Below are 20340 nucleotides of genomic sequence, written 5' to 3' on the forward strand. Positions count from 1 at the left end.
TGCTGAAAGGGCACTAACTGACTCCCTGTTGGTTCGGTGCCGGAGCTTGCCAAAGGATGTTGGCCTTGTTATGGGTTTTAGTTGATTCTGTGAGTGCAAGAGAGTGTGGACATCACTGGCATTCTCATGCATTGACCGCAGCACTTTTCATGGCTGTGAAAGTCTTTCTTTCTTTTTGTTTTGATATTTCTCAAAACTTTCGCTCTCTTCGGATGGCTTATCAATCACTGGTCCACCACACATGTGGTGCCACCGGGGGTGTGTGTACCCAGCAAACCCTCCTCCTGTTCAGCTCCCTGAGCTCGGCCCTGACCCTCTGCTAATACACCAGGCAGACTGACCAGCAAGCTGTGAACAGGCCCAGGCCGGTGCGGTGGAGGGTGTAGTTGATTGGGGGGGGGGTATGCTATTGAGTTTTTTTCCCTTTTTTCTTCCCTTTTGCAGCATAGAGGAGTTTCCTTATCAGGAATCAGTCAAGGGGGACCTCCCCTGGTCCTGGATATCTTCCTCAGAATGCTTGTCAGCGGAGCCATCCCCCCCGGGGCCGTCCATCATGCCGCCCCTGCAGCCCCTGCAGCCCCTGCCGCACTGATAAGCTATTTTTGCCGTCCGCACTGCTCTCTCCTTTGATTGAGCGATTGCAGTGTTTCTTTCGCCTGAGTCAGTCCTGGTGGCCTGCTCTTGTGTCCGTTCCCTTGTGCTCCTTTGTGGATGATTCTGGAAAGAATCTGTCCCTCTTTGCAGTCCTTTCTGCCAGCTGACCATCAATCCTTTACCTCCTCAGTTTGGGGCTGTTCCAGCAATGCTGAAAGGGCCCACTGGGTTTGGCCCACTGACTGATTTGTAGACATAGACTGCCACAGACAGGAAGCCAATACCAGCGCGGATATCGTCCGGTGCCGGGTTAAAAAAAAGGAGCCGCCGCGGTTGTGTCAGAACCTTAACAAATCAATTCATGTGCTGTCTTTAAAAATCCGCCTGTGTCTTATTTCAGTAGAGCAGAAAAGTTGTAGTGATTTACCTTCACATTCTCTTAGTCCTGTCCAACCTAAAATCTCTCCAGTGATATGAAGTCTCCCTTATGTATCTGTATGCATCGTCCCACAATACAAGTCTGTGCTGACTTATTTCTGTTTGTAGAACTGTTGCATCTCAGTGATGCTAAGGTTACAGGATGATAAAACTTCACCAGGTTTAGCTCGGCATACTTATGTGTGATGGCTCAGACAGTAGCCTGTGTGTGTGTGTGTGTGTGTGTGTGTGTGTGTGTGTGTGTGTGTGTGTGTGTGTGTGTGTGTGTGTGTGTGTGTGTGTGTGTGTGTGTGTGTGTGTGTGTGTGTGTGTGTGTGTGTGTGTGTGTGTGTGTGTGTGTGTGTGTGTGTCGCGCTTTACTGAGTGTGGGCACCCCTGTGAGTTGGTGTAGAGTTCTCCAGCTGGTGCCGAAGGCATTTTGGACGAGTGCCAGACAACCCTCACCACAACTGGAAGGCAGCTCCTCTCGGTGTTTGTGTACGTGTGAGTGTTTGGATGTGTGGACTATTGATTGGCTTCCTGGAACTGTTGCTATGTGTACCTGACCTCACTGGCCAAGGGTGGCATGTTTTGATAGTCTGGGCCGGCCACTGGTCCGAACGTAGTGTGGTCCAACCGCTGTAATACATTTCCCCAAACTACCAACTGAATAGACCGGTGGTTTGAATTGCGTTGTCTGAATATAAAGACCACAGAGACAGAATCTTCCCGTTTGGGGCTCATTCCCCTACTCAGTGGGCTGGCAGAGTGTCCTGTCATAATTGGATCTGTCCGTCATGGCTGGCACAGGTTTGACTACGTTGGCTGAGAGACAGAGACAGGGTTGTCTTACAGCCCTTTGAAAGTCATGACTATTTACCTTGCATTTTTCTTTAAGTTTTACCTATGGCTGTGACCTTCCAACAGGGTGTTAAAGGGTCGACAATTAGCAAATGGTTTAATTCATTACTCCATATTTACGTCCACTCACGTGTAACTTTTCAAAAATTGGCTTGGGCACTACTTATCACCCATTACTATGTTCTCAGCGTCAGTGTTAAGGTGCTCACCTGACGTTTTTTCCTTTTGTTGACCCTTTCAGATGAAGACGGTAAGCGTGGCCCTGGTTCTCTGTCTCAACGTGGGAGTGGACCCCCCTGATGTTGTCAAGACCTCGCCTTGTGCCAGACTGGAGTGCTGGATCGGTAAGAGGCTTCTTCATCTCCACATCTCATCCACACACCCACCCATGCAGTCATCTCCTCATCTCATCCACACACCCACCCATGCAGTCATCTCCTCATCCCATCCACACACCTACCCATGCAGTCATCTCCTCCCATTCACACACACCCACCCATTCACTCATCTCCTCCTCCCATCCATACACACGCACCCATGCAGTCATCAACTCTTCCATCCACATGCCCACTCTTTCATTTGTCCATCCTCTCAGCTCACTCCATTTATTTATTTTCATTCTTCCAATCATTTCCTTTATCTATTCATCTTTTCATTCAACCAATCTGCACATCACCCCCAAACCAGTATCCTGTCCAGATACAGACACATGTGATTGTCTAGTTTATTATATTATAGATTGACAGCAGGGCAATCGAAAGACTGACAGCAAAGGCCGCAGGCAACTCACAGTGTTCAAGGCTACTCACAGTGTTCAAGGCTACTCACAGTGTTCAAGGCTACTCACAGTGTTCTGTCCAGTGAGCGGTGAAATGTAGTCATTTTTTGGGAAATCTCTTCGGTCTAAAGTCTTCCTCTGGCCCTGGTTAACTCCTGTTTGGGATGTGAGGAGATGGTTGATGGCATCATTCAAAATGCCACATCCTCTCAGGCTGGTGGCAATACGCAACCCTGTGTCTGTCTTCACTTCTCAGGACGAGATGCACAGAGCTTCTCAGACAATTTGACAACAAAAGAGGAAGACGCCTGTCACATTGTAGACTCAGGGGTGAAGCGAGGACAGCAGAGTGCTGTCAGTTAAAGTGATTTTTTTTCTTTAACCTTTACAGTAGGAAGCACCAGGTTCTGGCCTTGGTTTAAAAACCTCTTCAGGAACAAGAGGAGGTGCTTGATGTGCCTATTATGAAGGTGACATCCTCTCAAACTCGAGGTTGTCTGAGTTCCTGGGACACCAGGCACGGCTCCTCAGACAGAGGAACTTGAAAGCACAGATGCCGGAGTGGCACTCTTAGCTTGGGGTTACACACGGGACAGAGCTGTCAGTCTGTGGGGGGATTTTGGGGTGCCTCTTCAGGTGCCATCCGCACAGGCTGTACCAGTCCATTAGAGGTAGTCAGGAGGGAGAATTTTATTTTTTTTAAACTGTCGAAATAAAAGTAAAAACATTTGCATAGGGAACTGCATGTACCGCAGCACACTGCATTTAAGTTTTCCAACTGTGCTGTCAAAATAGATTCCCTCAGTTACTTTCCAACAAACTGTGACCGCCCTAAAATATAATCAGCTTTGTCCCAGCACAAAGAATATCGATATCACCTGCATTGTATCTGGCCGTCCACCTTGTTCTCTACCTAATGTGCAGAATTAGATACCTCTGAATCCATAGAAAATTGATCCCCTTTGTTTTTCTTTATTCCTTTATTTTTTGTCGATGTTTCAGTTTGAGGCGAGAGGCTCATTTTTCTATAGATTGACTTTGATTTCCATTGAAGTCACTGTTGTTTTCTGAACATTGCCATGTGGTAGGCGTGGTGCATGACTGTAAGATTTATGTTTGAGTATTGCTGAGTAGTGTTTAAATGCCACCATTTCTGTTAGTCATTTGCTAACTAGAGTAGTGTTCAAATGCTACCATGTTGGTTAGTCATTGGCCACTAGAGTATTAGTCAGCGTTTTTGGAAGCTATGTTTAGCTTAGTGTTTACAAAGCTAATTATGGGTCTCAGAAAGGTGTTATGACTGAATATAGTCTGTTATGATTGCTATGCTGTACGCTGATGACTTGTTTATGTGTTTTATCTCCTTCGTGCAGACCCACTCTCCATGAGTCCACAGAAAGCCCTAGAAACCATCGGGGCCAACCTACAGAAGCAATACGAGAACTGGCAGCCTCGGGTGAGTCAGTCAGTCACTCCCGCGCTGATGATCACATTGTATTCGGCTTTTACAAGGGACCCAGATTGATCTCCTCCTCATCAAACCATGTTGATCCTCTTTCTCGTCTCTATTTATAGTGGTTTATGTACCATTTTAAGATGGATAAGTGAATCCCATAAAATGGTGCCCTCTGTTGGCTTCATCATCTTCGTACTGTTTAATAAAGCTGTTTCCCACCTTGTGTGGTGAGGGAGCTGTATGAGCTGTGTGAGACATTTAGCTACGCCACAGGGCCCATGTTACATGATAATGACATATACATTATTAATCTGTAGTTTGAACGTTGGGATTGTGATAATCTGGGCATTGAGGCAATCGTGTGGACGGCTCCAGGGGTCTGCCATGTGATGTGTAGAAGGCAGGAGATGCAGTAGAGGAATCCCTCTCGTTGTACATGCTCTCACCCTAAAGCATCGCATGTGCGCTGGGCTCACCATCGCACACATGCGCTAGCAGGGCTCAGCATGCGGTGCTCAGTGCAACACGATATGCTCACGAATGTTGGCACACACACGCACGCACGCACACACGCACACACACACACACACACACACACACACACACACACACACACGCTCACTCCCCAATATGGAATTCTATATACACCATGTCTGCTGCAGAAGATCGATGGCCAGACATGCAGTCTTGTGGGAAGCCGTGCCCAGTGGCATATGTGCTTGTTTGTATGGCAGTGTGGGCTCCCCCTGTGCCTGCTGTGCTGGGGCTCCGTGTAGTGTGCAGAGGTAGTGTGCAGAAGGAGAAGTGGGTTACACTCAGAAACACTCAGAAAGGAAGTGGCATGGAAAAAGTCTTCCGCTTGTACCCTTGTAAACTTATACATGGTTGGAGGTAGAGAGAAACAGCAGGCTCATCTGGCATGTTGTGTTCCTGTGTTCTTTAGACACACACACACACACACACACACACACACACACACACACACACACACACACACACACACACACTACTTGTACTGCCAGCTCACCCCAACAGCAGTGCAGGAACTGCCTTCCCAGCTGTGAGTGGGTGTCCACTCTCTCCTCTCTTGGCTCTTAGCTCCGCTCTATGTTTTTCTTATCTCTCTTGCTGTCTCTCTCCACCTCTTTCTTCTCCTGGTGTTCGCTCTCTTCCTCGCACACTTTGCCTGGCTCGCAGACTAATTTGACTTCCAGATGGCCATCGTGTTCCCCTCCTCTCTCCCCCCCCCCCCCCGTCTTCACGTCCGCCGCTCGGAGGGGCGAACTCGGCCCGGCAGGATGGTCACCTGGCCCCTTGGCCGCGGGGGTCAGTGGCTCCAGATGGTGGGCGGCTGGAGGAAGATCGGTCCCGTGACCAGCAGCTCCAGCCTGGAGCCGGGTCAGCCTGCATCCCTCCGCTCCTCTCCCTCGCTTCCTCGCTCGATACGCACTGCATTCAGAAGGAGGAGGCGCAGGAGTGGGCAGCCTCACAAGTGTTCCATGGCTGGTTTCGATTTTTTTTTTGGCCGGAGGCCTGATTTGAGGTGGTCAGTGTTGAATTTCACTCCACCAGGAGGAAAAGCAGCAAAACAAATGAATAAAAACAATGGTCTGTTTTTAAAAACTCTAGCCTCCTTTGGCTTTTCTGGATGTGAACGTTCTAACATGTTCTTCAAATTCTCTAAAAAGAGTGTATGACTTGACTTGACTTGTGATTCATTCATTGCAGATTAAACTACATTTCCCATGCGCCATTCTGAAACATTCAACACATACCCACTATAGCCATATATTACACGTCTCTGATGAGCACATGTTCGTCTCCCACTCCAATGGCACTGGAAGAAGAGAATGATCCCAGTTAACCTTGTCATATCCCTAGAGACCATAATCCTGCTTGATGACAGAAGCCAAAAGCTTGTTATGCACCAACACCCCCCCAACACACACACACACACACACACACACACACACACACACACACACACACACACACACACACACACACACACACACACACACACACACACCCACTTCTTGCCCTATTGCTCTCACCTGTAAACTCCTATAAGCTCCACCTCGCCCCCTGTAGGTCTGGGTCAGTTGTTGCGGTTGGCGTTTCCCTTCTTTAGACTCTGTGCCCTCTCTGCACTGTGTGTGCTAGAATGCTAAGTGTTTTAGTTGCTGTAGGAAGACCATGAAGTGCTCCGGCAGCATGTTTTTGTTGCTTTAATTATTCATCAGTCTCTTCAGTGTTTGCGATGAGCCCAGTATGGATCCACTCAAGTGCCTGCGTTGAGCACGGGGAAGGAGGAGGAGAAGGAGAAACGGAGGAGGAGGAGGGGGAGATGGGGAAGGAGGATGAGGAGGAGGAGAAGGCTCTAGTCCTGCTTTACAGGGCATGAAGGGAGAGGAGTTACTGGAGGCCCAGTGGTTTTTAAGGTCATCCTTATGACTAGTGTGTGCGTGGGAATTGGTGTTCTGTGATCAGCAGGCAACAGCTGTTCTTGTTTTTTTTTTACCTTAAGAGACTCATTTTATGTTGAGACTCAACTGTCTTTATCTCTCAGCAATGCTTCACTTGCCAACAATTTTGAAAACATATGTGTGTTATTTTTAATTAACAGCGTACACTTCACACCATGGTAACTCTCTCAGACGTTGGTGGATATCTGTCTCAACAGAGTCAGTGGGGGTAGTCATTGATTGACACCTTGTTTCTTCTCTGCCAGGGAGAGATCATGATATATGGCACATGTTGAGCTTATGCCAAATGGTGGGGGTATTATGCATCAGTGGGCTCAGAGGACACTCTGGCCAGGGGCCATAAATGGAGAGAGATCAAACTTTGAGCTGGGCGGGGTGTGGGTGTGGGTTTCTACATATTCAGAGACACGTGTGCTTGGTTGGCTCGGCATTACTGTTTGTTAACTTGTCTTGTATTCTACCTTTACATGCATTCTGTATTCAGACACATGGTCACAGAAAAAAAAGGCCCTGTCTTTCACAAAAAGAAATTAATTTCACTTCTAGCCATACTCTCATTAGAATAAATGAATGTACTGCTCTTAGAGTTTTCCTGAAGTTGAATCGTCCCACAGAAAAGGCACAATACAGTTTTTTTTTGACAGCTCTGCAGATGCTGGATCAGTATGTTACTAATATTAAGGCGAGGAACAGTGATAACAGTTAACGACCCCATATCATCTTTAAAGCCCAAACCACAGAGTAAACATAGTTATACATCATTAGCATAAGGCTTTAACATCTCGTATGTAATTGGCTGTAACTCTTCATAACTCAGTCCCTCTAACCAGGGTGCGTTTCCTGTCTTTGAAAAACCACTGATAGAAAGAGTGTTCGAAACGATCTGTAAATCTTCGTATCTCATCTCTTCCCAAAACCTGTTAGCATCATCATCATCATCATCATCATCATCATGCAAAACTTTCCGACATTGTGAAGGAACCATACCAGACAGAGCCAGCTGAAAGCTCCTTTTTGGTAAAACATGTTCAACTCCCACAACAGTATTAATTAAGAAGACTTTTACAAGCTGTGTGTGTTTGTGTGTTTTCTCCGGGAAACCAAACATCCAAAGTGCCGGGGACATGTTTAACCACAGAGCTGCGGAGTTCTCCTCATTACTACGTGTTTTCCAAGCACACAGTTGTCAGATGATCATGCCTTATTTGTATAATTGCACACCCCTTGCTTTCAAAGCCCCTCCTCAAAGCGGAGCGCTCTGCCCCTCTACAGTTGTCTTTGGCATCTGTGTTTGAGTTCCACTTCCCCCTGCTGTGTGTTCTGCTTTGAGATGATGTTCTTTTCTTTTCATTTTTATGCATTTGTTTATTTATTGATTCTGTTAGTTTGTGTCATCATCCTCGGCGTGCCAAAATTGGAACATGCAGTGGTGCACCATCAAGTTGAGGTTTTCCTCAACATTTCACCGTTAGATGTTCCGTCCCGTGTTCTGCACTTGCAGGGTTCTTCATCTACATCTTTTCCATTACATGTTCAGGGTTCTCTGTTCTAGTGGTGCAGTAGGAGCCCGATTTGCCTGCCCGGCCTCCTGATGCGATCCTCTTCAATATTTAATCTGGCCTGTGCTTTCATCCTGGCCGCAGCGCACAAACAGATCACTCTCTTTTGCTCTACCCAATACAAACCGCCGTTCCCCACAGCAATCCCCTCGTCTGTGGCAGCTCTGGGCAGGCCAGCAGTGGAAACCCAGACACATATGTTTAGAGAATCGTCTTTGTTGATCATGTCGTGACTGCGACCATTGTTTGTTCTTCAACCGGGTTTATTCAGTTGAGCTTTGTTGTGACTGGATTGCCTCAGTAAGCATTAGCAGTTTAGATGGAAACTCAGTTTAGATGAGAAAGTCTGGGTGTCTGCTTCCTGAGTGGTGAGGAGTAATATTTGTCTTATCTCTCTGTAGTCTTAATCCAGCAGTTTTGTCTGTGCATTATAAACCATGATGATATTTTCTTGTTGCAATTAGAGACAAGGTGTATGGATTCTTTTGAATTTCCTCTCCATCAAGGTTATTAATCAATCTATATTTTTTCACTCTCTCTTTCCATAACCCTGTCTCTCCTCTCTTCTATTCTTCCTCTATTCTCTCACTTTCTGTCGTTTCATCTTTCTCTGTTCCTTCGGCACAGATGAAGCAACCACTCGTGAGGTGGTGCAGCAGAATGACATTACCTTTTTATCAGCCCCGTGGCGTCATTTTCCCCCCCCTTTCCCTCAGCCAAAGCTTCGCCTGCTGCGGCTGCCAGTGCTGTCGAACTTGTTCCTGAATTATTTATCAGCTTGCTCCTGCCGAAATATTTCTCCTGATTAAATTTAAGACTTTGCTTTATCACTCGACCCATGTATAAATTCCATTGAGCCGAGGCTGTGAGGCCGTGTGTTGGGAAAGGGCGGAGGAGGAGGAGGAGGAGGAGGGGGGGTGGGGGTTGACTCTGATGGTTGGGGCGGTGTTAAAGATGAAAAGCTCCTGACCACCAAACCTCTTAACATATCCACATGCTGTATAGTACCAGCCAGTGAACAGAGGAAAATTAAGGGGTAAAGGATGAAGTGATGCAGTCATAAGCTCATTCGATGACTGCCGTAATATCCGACCACGCCGCTCCATATACTGGAGTTGTGGCCTGTCAGGCTTCTAACAAACCACGTTAGCGGGATTGAGGAGGTGACCGGCGCAACACCACAAATCAGCCTCGCCTCGCCCCAGCCCTGCCTGCTCTCCTGATAATGTGCTGCGCAGAGGGGGAGGCGGCGAGCTATTAGTGTACGTTAGCCCGCTAGCGCTGCAGGAAGATCTATGGATGTCCACCCAGCACTCCACTTCACCACCCCACCCCACCCGACCCCCACCCCCCTCTAGCTGCAGATCTATGCACACATCATGAAATGGGAAACAGGGGGTGGGCGGATGGGGGGTGTGTGAATGAATGAATGAATGAGTGTGTGTGTGTGTTGTTATAGGTCACCGTAATGGATTCTCAATGGGATGGGACTGGCCGTCCCTAAAGGGTCCTTATTGACGGGCTTAAATGTGCTCCCCAGGCGCCTTAGCCTTTGAGGACTGGCAGAGCTCATTACTCACTTCAGTTTACCGTCTCTGACATCCATGTTGGGGTTGCATTCTTGAGTGTTGATTTAGATCTCAAGTGATGGGAAACCATATCTGCCAATGACCATATGAGCTGGATTTCCATCGAACTCTTATGTGGATATTTAAGTCTTTGTTATTCATGAGGCTAAGCCATCCCACTATTGACATTTTAGTTTCTTTCTTCACAGGGAATCTATAAATGACATACTACTCATACATTGCTCCTTCATAAGGTATTTCGGGTGTGTTATCCTCCCAAAAGACATTGATGATGACTACACTGATCTAAAATATCCTACATTGAAGTCAAAGGGGAAATATGGAGCTTAAGGTTTACTGTGGGATTTGGATTGAGAGTGAGAGAGAGAAATGAGAGAGAAATGGCAGAGACTAACAATAATACTGGATACTCCTAATAGCACTGAGGCTGAGTAAGAGGAAGAGAAATAGCGGGGAGAGGGGTAGAGAATGAAATCGAACCAGCAGGCGTATTTGAATACACACGGCCATTCCACATGTTCTTCAGAGACAAAGAGATGCAATGAGGCAGGACACGAGCTGCTCATTGTTATATATCTCACCAAACACAGGGCTGGAGAGACAGAGTGTGAGGACGTGTGTGGGCTTGAGTGTGTGGGCCTTAGCGAGCAGAATCGTGTGTGTGTGTGAGTTCACACTCCACAGAGCAAGGACAAGGTTGCAGCAGCCATTACCAGCGTAATGATGGATATTGTGGCATTGTGGGAGAGCCTGAGCGGCCTGCAGTGTTAGATTTAGTCAGCCCCATTATGATAGAGGCCGGGGTCCTGGATTTATGCGCTGGCTCCGTGACTGTGGTGGTCTCGATGGATGGGGGTAAAGAGAAAGTGATGGAGGGGTTGGGAGGGGGGGGGTGGTGGAAATTGATTGATAAGAGAAGGTGCAAAGAAAAAGTGGACACCGCTCAGGTATTTATTAAGTGACAGAGGAAGTGACTCAGGCACAAAGTGATTAAAATAACTTCCTGTTTTAGAGAATGTTCCGAGCTGGTGACGTGTTGGTGGTGCTAAGAGTGGGAGTGAGGGAGTGAGGGGGCGTGTGTGAGTGAGTGGGCCTGCGTGTGTGAGTGTTTGTGTGCATGTGTCTATGTGTCTGTGTGGGGCTTTGGCTTGTGACAAGGCTAATAGTGTGATGGGTGACTCTCATGGCATTATCCCATCGCTCAGCCAGAAAGAACCAGTTTCACATGCCATGCTGACACACACAGACACACACAGACACACACAGACACACACAGACACACACAGACACACACAGACACACACAGACACACACAGACACACACAGACACACACAGACACACACTTAACTGCTGAACCCCCCACACAGCACACACGTTGAAATGTACACATACACACTGAGATTGCCCATTCTCCTGATTTCACACCTCTGTGTTTTTGGTAGCCTCCATGTCCAGACCCGTAGCAGGCAGGCAGGCTTCAGCCCAGAACGCTCATCCCCTCTGGCCCAGACGGTGTGTGTCTGCTGGGTTGGAGAGGATTGGATGCAGGCAACAGTACTCACTCCAAGTCTTGCTCTTCAACTTCGCTCTCATCTTGACACACACACACACACAAACACACACACACACACACCTGAAGTCATTGTGGCAGTCATCTGCAGTGCTGTATAATTGGTATTATGTGTCTATGAGTGTGTGGGTATTTATTTCCAAAAACAGGAGGAAGGGCGTATGGTTTGGTGGGGTGGAGGGATATATTAATTTGCTCGGTTCCGCTACATGGTGTTTGGCACTGGTCGATGGCAATTTTCACTAATGAGCTCTCGGACCAGATGTCTCCAACAGAAAAGCGTGCCATAGTGCCATGCCCTCTGTGCTGATGATGGGATCTCATGGGCCCGAGTCTTTGTGTGCCACATTTATTCTTCCAATCTGTTTTAGATTCTTTAGGTTCAATTCTAGAAAATGTCACCGTCATCAGGAATGGAATCACAGGAATTTTAGTTTGCTGTTTCTCTATTTTAAATCATCGGGTTCATAAAGTGTGTGCTTGTACAGGACCTAACGAAAAAATAGGTATGGCCTAACTTTCAGTTCTCTGCCTGTCCTGGAGAAAGAACCTGAAGACCTCATTTGTCATCTTTGTGGTTTTGTGGCAAACCAAATGGCACACTGCGTGACATTAAAATAAATCTGAAGGTTACTGAATTCATATTCTCTCAAAACACCTTGCAGAGTCAATATGAAGAGACGGAATGGATTTGACAACTGCTGGTTGGGTTTGCATGACCTCCACTTCAGCTATGAGGGCTGCACATTTACAAAGTTCTGTTGCCTTGCATACTCAGATTGATTCATTCTCTACAGCTTATACACAAGAGTGTTGCGTTCATGTTTTAGGATTTGTGTAAATGGCTTCTTTTAAAGTGAGTCTCTCCCTTCTGTGGTACTCTCTAATGTAACCCTGACCTCGGCACTCAATCCGATTAACTCCTCCTGTAATTACTACGGCTAATGGCCACAGGCGTCCTGGTTACCGTCACCCCGGTGACACCATTTGTTGATGAGCAGGGGCAGGCCAGTCTGTCTGGGCGCTATTCCTGTCTGACGCTCAGTTTGGGTGAACAGGGAGTTGGACGACTGCCACCGCCCGTGTGTAGAGTGGAGGACTTTCCTTGACCTGGGAGACCCATGTGATCACAGATCCAGCCCTTTTGCCCTGGGTAGTAAACAAACAAGATAGAATGTAGGAGTTGTTTCACAGTTGAAAAGTGTATGACTAAGTGATATTACAGCTACTATGAATTTATTTCCAGTCGAAACCTGGAAGCTTTTATGTGCTGTTATGTTCAGATAAAGAACCACTTTCCAATTGGTATGCTATGACGGCTAGTTGAATCTTCCTGTGAGTTCCTCTGCACTCTGGAATATTGATCTGATGAATAGAAGTGAATTCAAAAGTCCAGTCTATACGTGATCATCTTGGCAAAATATTTCACAGTTGGCTACAGAAAGTAGACATTCTCACATTTTATTAAACATTTTATGAAGTTTTTTTTATTCCTCCTGATACACATTTGAAAAACCATTGCTTCGCTCACTCATGTCTTTTCTGCTCGGCCTGAGGTGTTCAGGAGAACAAAAGGTCCCTTTCACCGGCTCACCAAAGAGCCTTGAGAAGGACAGTTTGCATAGTTCCTTTTGAACACCTGAAAGAATCTTACCTTCATATGTTGGAAGTACAAAATTCATGATGGGTTTTGTTGGCCAGAGAAGCACTCTCTCTGCTCACCTGACAGGGGAAGGCCACCGAAGGACAAGCAATTTGAGAGAGTATTGCTGTGAGATTTCCAGCAAAGGAGTGAAAGAGAGGTCGAAATTGTTGGAGAGGTACAGACAGGAACAGTGTGAGCAGTTAATCACAGAGGTCATCCTCACTGGTAAAGAGGTCTTGAACTATTGCCAGTTTCACCTATTAAAAGAGAGTGAGGTCACCATCTTGAATAGAAGTGAGTTGCAGCTCACCTGCCATTGACACGTGATTGTGGGCTCTTGTTAATCTACCCTGAATCATGCAGATTGGACAGGAGTTCCAGGACAAGCTGTGCATGTTACATTTATTGTTTGGGTATTGTAAATATATGGTGTCCAAATTCGATTGCATGCAGGGAAATCTAATTTCAGCTCTGTAAAATCAACTATTTCCCTCTTTTCCCTCCACCTCCTCCCTCCCAAAATCTCTCAATCTCGAAAACTGTTACGACCACAGTCATCAGGAATGGCGCTGTGGTAAAAAGAAGTGTCCATATAATTGCTTTCAAAATGGATATTATGTTCTCCTCCCAGTGATTTATCTTCTTTAATTATCGGTCTCTCGTATCAGTCACCGTTAGTTAGGGCCAGATGGAGCGTTAGGCCAAGAAACACCTCAGTCAGAGGCAGCCATTACAGCGAGAGGTCTCCTGCTGATTGGGCTCTTTCTCGGCTCTCTCCTAACACGCTATTCCCCCCAGAAAGGCTTTTGACCAAAGCCCTTCATTGTGCAGGTCAATGGAAAATGGCTCCAGAGATCCTACTGGTTGGAGAATCGTTAACGCTCCCCTCTCTTTCTGTGCTCTGTTTATGCTAGTTCCACAAACAGACAAAGCCTGGTACCCACTTCAACCCAAGCTAGGCTGTTGGAGTTTAACTTCTTTTGTTTTCCTATTCTTAAAGGCCATGATCTGTCTGTTGATGCGTGTGTGCCATTAGTACTCTCATACGAGGATTAGTCTAAGGTGAGCATTGGGGACTAAATATACCCTACTGACTAAATTGCCTCTCTAATCCCTGCCTTGAAGAACTGTCTACTACTGTTCTCTGTGGGACCATCCAGGCATGTCATCCAGGAAATCCACAGGATGATGTGAACGTAGCCTTTATCACGCTATTTCTAGAAGCTTCCATTAGCCTAGGTTTTTAGAGCGTGCATTCCCTACAGCAGTGGTCCCCAACCACCGGGCCGCGGCCCGGTACCGGTCCGTGAGGCATTTGTTACCGGGCCGCACAGAAAGAATAAATCATTTATATAATTTCCGCTGTATTAAGTATTAGAGTCTGAAAGGTGTTTTATTTTGAAAACCTACCGGATTTTCCCGGACGTAACAATCGCCTGTGCCTCCTGTCACGTCAAGACGCTTGTCTCGTTCACGTGATACGTCACTCAAAAAATAAGCCCGCAAACTAGCGAAAATTAGTAAAAAAAACAAACGTCTTTGGAGAGCTTCTTTGTAAATCGGAAAAGGCCAACTGAGGTGCCAGAACAGGAGCCTAGGACCTCCAGGACAGAACGCTTCTTTTAACAGACAATACCAGGAGTCATACTTAAAATACAGGTTTATCGCAACAGGTGATTCTCAAGCACCAAGTCCGCTCTGTATAATATGTGGCGACAAGCTAGCAAACAAGCCAATGAAGCCTTCAAAACTGCTTCGGCACATGAAGACCAAGCACTGATTCATCGTTATGGTGAGTTGCATTTTTCATGCACTTAGGTGGTGTTTTATTTTTGCTGTATTTATCTGCCACACCTTGAAGCCGGTCCGTGAAAAATATTGCCTGCATTAAACCGGTCCGTGGTGCAAAAAAGGTTGGGGACCCCTGCCCTACAGGGTTAGTAGTTTAATTTAGCATAAAGATGTAGCATGTATTGAACTATCTGATGTGAAATGAATTTTGAACTCAAGTATTTGCAATAACAATGAAGTTGTACATTTATATTAAGCATTTTCATTTATGGATCAATACCGAACATCACAAATTCATGGATGCGAAGCAGAATGTGAATTAATTTTCCATTTGTATATGAAGTCGGGAGTTAAATCTCAAATCCCTATCAATGATGAACCTGTGTTTTAAATTCACATTAATCTTCCATTGGCTACACAACAGGTGCAAGGGCCTTGTCCTTTTTAAATACCCGGGTGACCAGTTGACTACGTTCAGTTAAGTTGCTATTCGTTTGTTCATGAATTGGCAGAAAATGCCAATACAAGGATTAGGATGGTAGGACCTACACCCCCACTTCCTTTGTGACTTCAACTTTGACCTTCCTGCCCTCTGCTCATTGACAATTATTGCTCAGTGAAAGGTTGTAAGTACCCTCAGGGTATTATTTTAATGTGTTCTTATTTGACAGATTGTCTGGAGCCATCAGCAGTAGCAGAGCAAACTCTGCCTTTGATCAGACGGACTCAGGGATACCCTGTCAGCCCTGGGACTAGAGCCTCGTGTGTTTCCTTTTAATCTTCCCCCCCAAAAAACCTCTTTACAGACTCATGTGGACAGCTGGATTACTCTCAAGTTAGGCAGTGAGAATTAAACTTCAACGAAAAGAATACTGTTGTGCCCTTCTGTGGTAAGACACTCTTCACAGTAGACACATTCAGTCTCAATCTTTTATGCACTTCCTCTTTTGATTTGAGAAGAAAATCACAATTGAAAAGTATTTGGCCACTGTATCGGGGCTGGTCTCGTATGTTGCCACAGCCGAGATCAACTCAAGACCCGCGAAGTGGGGATCTGGTGCTGGTTGTGTCCCGGTGATCTGGTGCTGGTTGTGTCCCGGTGATCTGGTGCTGGTTGAGTCCCGGTGATCTGGTGCTGGTCGTGTCCCGGTGATCTGGTGCTGGTCGTGTCCAGGGGAGTGGGGATCTGGTGCTGGTCGTGTCCAGGGGAGTGGGGATCTGGTGCTGGTCGTGTCCCTGGGAGTGGGGATCTGGTGCTGGTCGTGTCCCAGGGAGTGGGGATCTGGTGCTGGTCGTGTCCAGGGGAGTGGGGATCTGGTGCTGGTCGTGTCCAGGGGAGTGGGGATCTGGTGCTGGTCGTGTCCCTGGGAGTGGGGATCTGGTGCTGGTTGTGGCTCGGCTCTAGATCCCTCCTCCCTGCCAACGGCGTCGTCCCCTGTCACTCCTCATTTCCTCTCGTCCCACTGTTTACCGGGCACGACCGCAGATTCGCCACCCTTCTCAAAGCGGCTGCCAGAAGCTCTTCCCTAACTTGGCAGACCTCTGTGTACTTTGGGTAGAGGCAGTCGCATGACTGCTCATGGTATGATGTGTGAGTGAGTTTGACTCAATTTATTTCTTCCGTTTGACTAAGCAAAACATTAAGTTGTAATTTTAGGTACAGGACACAAACATATATATTGTGTGTGTGTATGTATGAATCATATAATGTATATTATTTATTTATATATATTGTATTATATATTGTTATATCAGCATGCGTACATGTGTTTATGTCAATAATCAGGCTTCTGTTTGGGGTCTTGATGGTGGTGTGGTCCCCCAGTGTGGTTGCAAGGCCATTTTTTCAACGCTTCCTCTATTGATATGTCATGCAAGGTTTACATGCACTTTTTGAGATGCGAGAAAGAGTGTGTTTAGATGCGGCAAGTTTGATCAGTGGGTATTATTTCATACTCAAAGTCAAACTCGCTTTTGAGCCCCCATACACCAAATTGTGGTCGTTACGCAAGCACATTCTTGCCTTAATAATGCCCTTTGCATTATTTTGGACTGAATTGGTTGCATTAAAGTACTTTTTTTTATTTCACAGCCAGCACAGAAGTCTGCTTCTTCTTTTTTCTTTTCCTGTTACCCCTTTGGTCTGCTGAGCTTTCCCCAAGCAGCACAAGAGGAGAATTTAATTAAATCGGGAAGCCTCATTCCATCGAAAAAAAAAGAATCTCTATGAAAAGAGGGAGGCACACCACTCTTAACGGGCTTTACCATGAGAGTAATCCTTCAGAAGGAGCCAGCATCCCTTGTGAGACGACTTCTTGAACTCCCCTCGAATGTGTGATGGAAGGATCTAGAAAAAAAAGTGGAGATATGGGGGTGAAGGTGGGGGTGGCTTCTTCCTCCTTCATGCTCCCCTGCTCAGCATTCAGACAGGGTGTTGGTGAGGGGGAGGTGGGGGAGCCAGAGAAACAGAGAGAGAGAGAGAGAGAACTCGTCTTCCAGCCAAGATTCAGAGTGTTCAGCTGTTACCTCGGCTGACCGGTTCCCTTGTTCCCCGTCAGTGAGCTGACAGCGGCAACTGGCACAGATGAAAAGGGAAGAAAATGAGAAACCGGAGCGAGGAGGGAGTTGTACGTGAAGAAATAAATAAAAAATATTACAACAAAATACAAACTCCTGCTTTGTATGTCAGCTTGCAATTCGTGCAAGATTACAGAGGAAATTGGAACGTGCCGGCGAGGCAGCCAGCTGGCATTTGACAGAAACAACATTTGGGTTACGCAGTTAGATGGGGAGTGAGTACCTGTGTGAAGAGGCGCTTAGAGACTAGGGTCAGTTCTAGCATGTTCTCCCTCAGGTCCAGCTCCTTTCTAAACACCTAGTCTTGTGCCGACCGCCTCTTCCAGGCGCTGTTATCTCCTGTCTAGCTCTGATGGGTGGTGTTGGCTGTATGTGGTAACTGAGAGCTCCTTTAAAGAGCTTTGGCCTTTGAGGAGGTCTGCTCTATTTGGGCTCTGCTGCCTCTGGAACTCTGATTTGCCCAGGGTTTGAATAACCCGGAGGTCCAGGATGGACTGGGCCCCTTAGGTCTGGCCAGGGCATCCCTAGTTCCATTTGAAGTTGGATGGGATGAGGGGGTGGGGGGTGGGGCAATTAGTATTTATAAATTCTTTAACTGGTGTGATAAATTGCCGTCTCATGCAAGAGACCCTTTCTGCTCAGTAGCTACACTTTGGCGGTATATGGATCATGCTCGCACGTGTTTAATGATGTTTGTTCCCACAAGCTACTAGATAGCGTTGAAAAAAATAACACCAAGCTTTAGATGCTAAATTATTAATAACGGAGAGTAAAACCAAAATCAAAACAAAAGCCGTTTGCCTTTACTCTGTGCGACGATGTGATCGTCCCTACAGATAAATGTTTGCTCTGGCTGCAATTCCATTGAGCCAGGCTCTATGGTGTGGCGGTCAGAGTGCTTGTTTGGCACCCTGTAGACCTGGGTTCGAGTCCGGATGGGGTGGCCGCACTCTCCCTTCGCTACACTCTGTTTGATTTTATACATGCTACAATGTATTTTTGGATGGGAAAGGTCTGCAAATGTGAAGTCTTATTATTGTTATTTTTCTCAACTTCTCAAACAACTTCCAAAGTTTACTTTGTGTTGTTGTTCCTGCAAAGGTTTTGGATTGTTGTAAAGGCCGCCTCTGCTGGCGCTGGGTTTCAGTTGCACTTCGCCACAACAAAAGACTCGAGTGGCTGTCGCCCAAACGCCCAAACGCGCCTTCTCCTTGGGCTGAGTCAGAGCGGTCGCGTGGCTATGCCTAACTGAAACACCAAACAGAGGGAAAGGCGTGTGCCCGTCCTAAAGGAACCGGCGGCTACCCACACTCTCTCTGTGTTGATCTATAAACAGACTCCCACCGCTGGCAGAAGAAAGGTACACTCACCAGTGCACTCATGCACACACACCAACAGTCAGAGCAGACACACACACACACACACACACACACACACACACACACACACACACACACACACACACACACACACACACTGACACATCTGCACCACACACTCTCTGAGAGCTGGGAGACAGTGAGGGGGAGGAAGCTGGGGAAAACAGAAGTGCTCATTCATCACATGCTGGCATGACCGGTGAAATATTTGGGATAATTAAGATGTATATAGAAAAGAGCTGGGGGAGGCATGAGAGCTGAAGAGAGGAAGTAGCTGCAACTAGCAGACAGTGGCTTCATCTTGTGTCTTATTAGTGCGGAGATTTGACTTTTCGGCTCTTCCACTGTTTCTGGTACCGATTTGCTCTTAATTGAACACTGGACGGACAGCAAGTCTGCTAGCGGTGCGTTCACATTGTTTAATTATTATGACCACTGCCGTTCATGGGTAGGCGGTCATATAGTGTTTGTCAAAGCCTCTGTTTTTTCCACCAATTTTTGGTCTGTGATATCATATTCTCAGACTTCAGCCAATCCACATGAAACTTTGAATGCTTGTTGCCCAACACGGCTTAATAAAAGGTTTGTGTCCCTAAGTGTGTGTTGCCCTTGACCTGGTTAGCGCCCTCTGAGGTGGGGCAGGGTCAAAGCACTTAGCAATAGCTCAAATCATTCAGCCAAAGATTGTGACATTTTCATGGCAAGCTGGCCCCTAGGAGGCGCATGCCCCCAGCTCATTACGACTCATTTGTGGAGTGGTGCCACCGAGTGAATAATGTTCAAGGCAAAAATCAAGCTCTTCATGGGCCAATATCTTATGATCTAAAGGGTCAAACTTAACGAAATGTGTTGCCCTGCATCACTGCCAAATTCTCAAGAGGCACGCCAAATATCAGGAAATTTCTGCAGGGGGTGCTGCAACTGAAACATTTAAATATCTCAAGAACCACTTATTGATGGTCATTACCAGATTGCTGCTTACAGCGATATTTAAAGTTATTATTATGATATAGGCCTACTCCTTTTCTGTTATAAATGTCGATATGCATTATTCTACAGTTAGTATTGTTTTCTCAAAACTAAGTAAATGCTAGTTATACAATGAAGCTCATGCTGTTGCTTATTTATACATGAACATTTCAGCAAAGGCTCAAATCTAGCACAACAATATATCTGTTATAAAACCAAACTCATCCTCATATTCAGTACAGGTATCACACCCCATCAGTGTACAGCCACCACATCCACACATTTTCGCTCAGAATAATACAACCAACATTTTAGTCTGTTGCCAGGAAGATAATCAATCAAGACAAACACTTTTTTCTTGGAACAGAAAATACCTGGTTATTCCCCTTAATTCTTGCTGATTCTCTCGCTTGATACAGCGGTCATATTACGCACCGCTGTGCGATACGTCTAGTTTAGTTATTATTCTCCGCTAATGGTTAACTGTGATGTGTGCACCTAAGTCATTTATTGCAATGTGTATCTAAACCCTTTTATCCCATAAAACGAGAACCTTTGTTTTTCCACTCCTGGACCACTTTACAACCGCTTTCTTGGACAGTTTCTCTGCTTCCGTATGTCTCTATTTACTCTCTCTCTCTCTCTCTCTCTCTCTCTCTCTCTCTCTC

General features: G+C 46.3%; 1 protein-coding gene across 1 annotated transcript in view; it reads left to right on the forward strand.

The window, feature by feature from the left end:
- Positions 1-20340, forward strand: part of rptor (regulatory associated protein of MTOR, complex 1) — a 146553-nt gene that overhangs the window by 16530 nt on the left and 109683 nt on the right. The window contains 2 exon segments of the mRNA XM_080847984.1: positions 2114-2216; positions 4024-4106. Of these exon segments, the coding sequence (XP_080704110.1) occupies positions 2114-2216; positions 4024-4106 (186 nt within the window).

The sequence above is a fragment of the Sprattus sprattus genome, assembly GCF_963457725.1.
Source record: "Sprattus sprattus genome assembly, chromosome: 1".
NCBI lineage: Eukaryota > Metazoa > Chordata > Actinopteri > Clupeiformes > Clupeidae > Sprattus > Sprattus sprattus.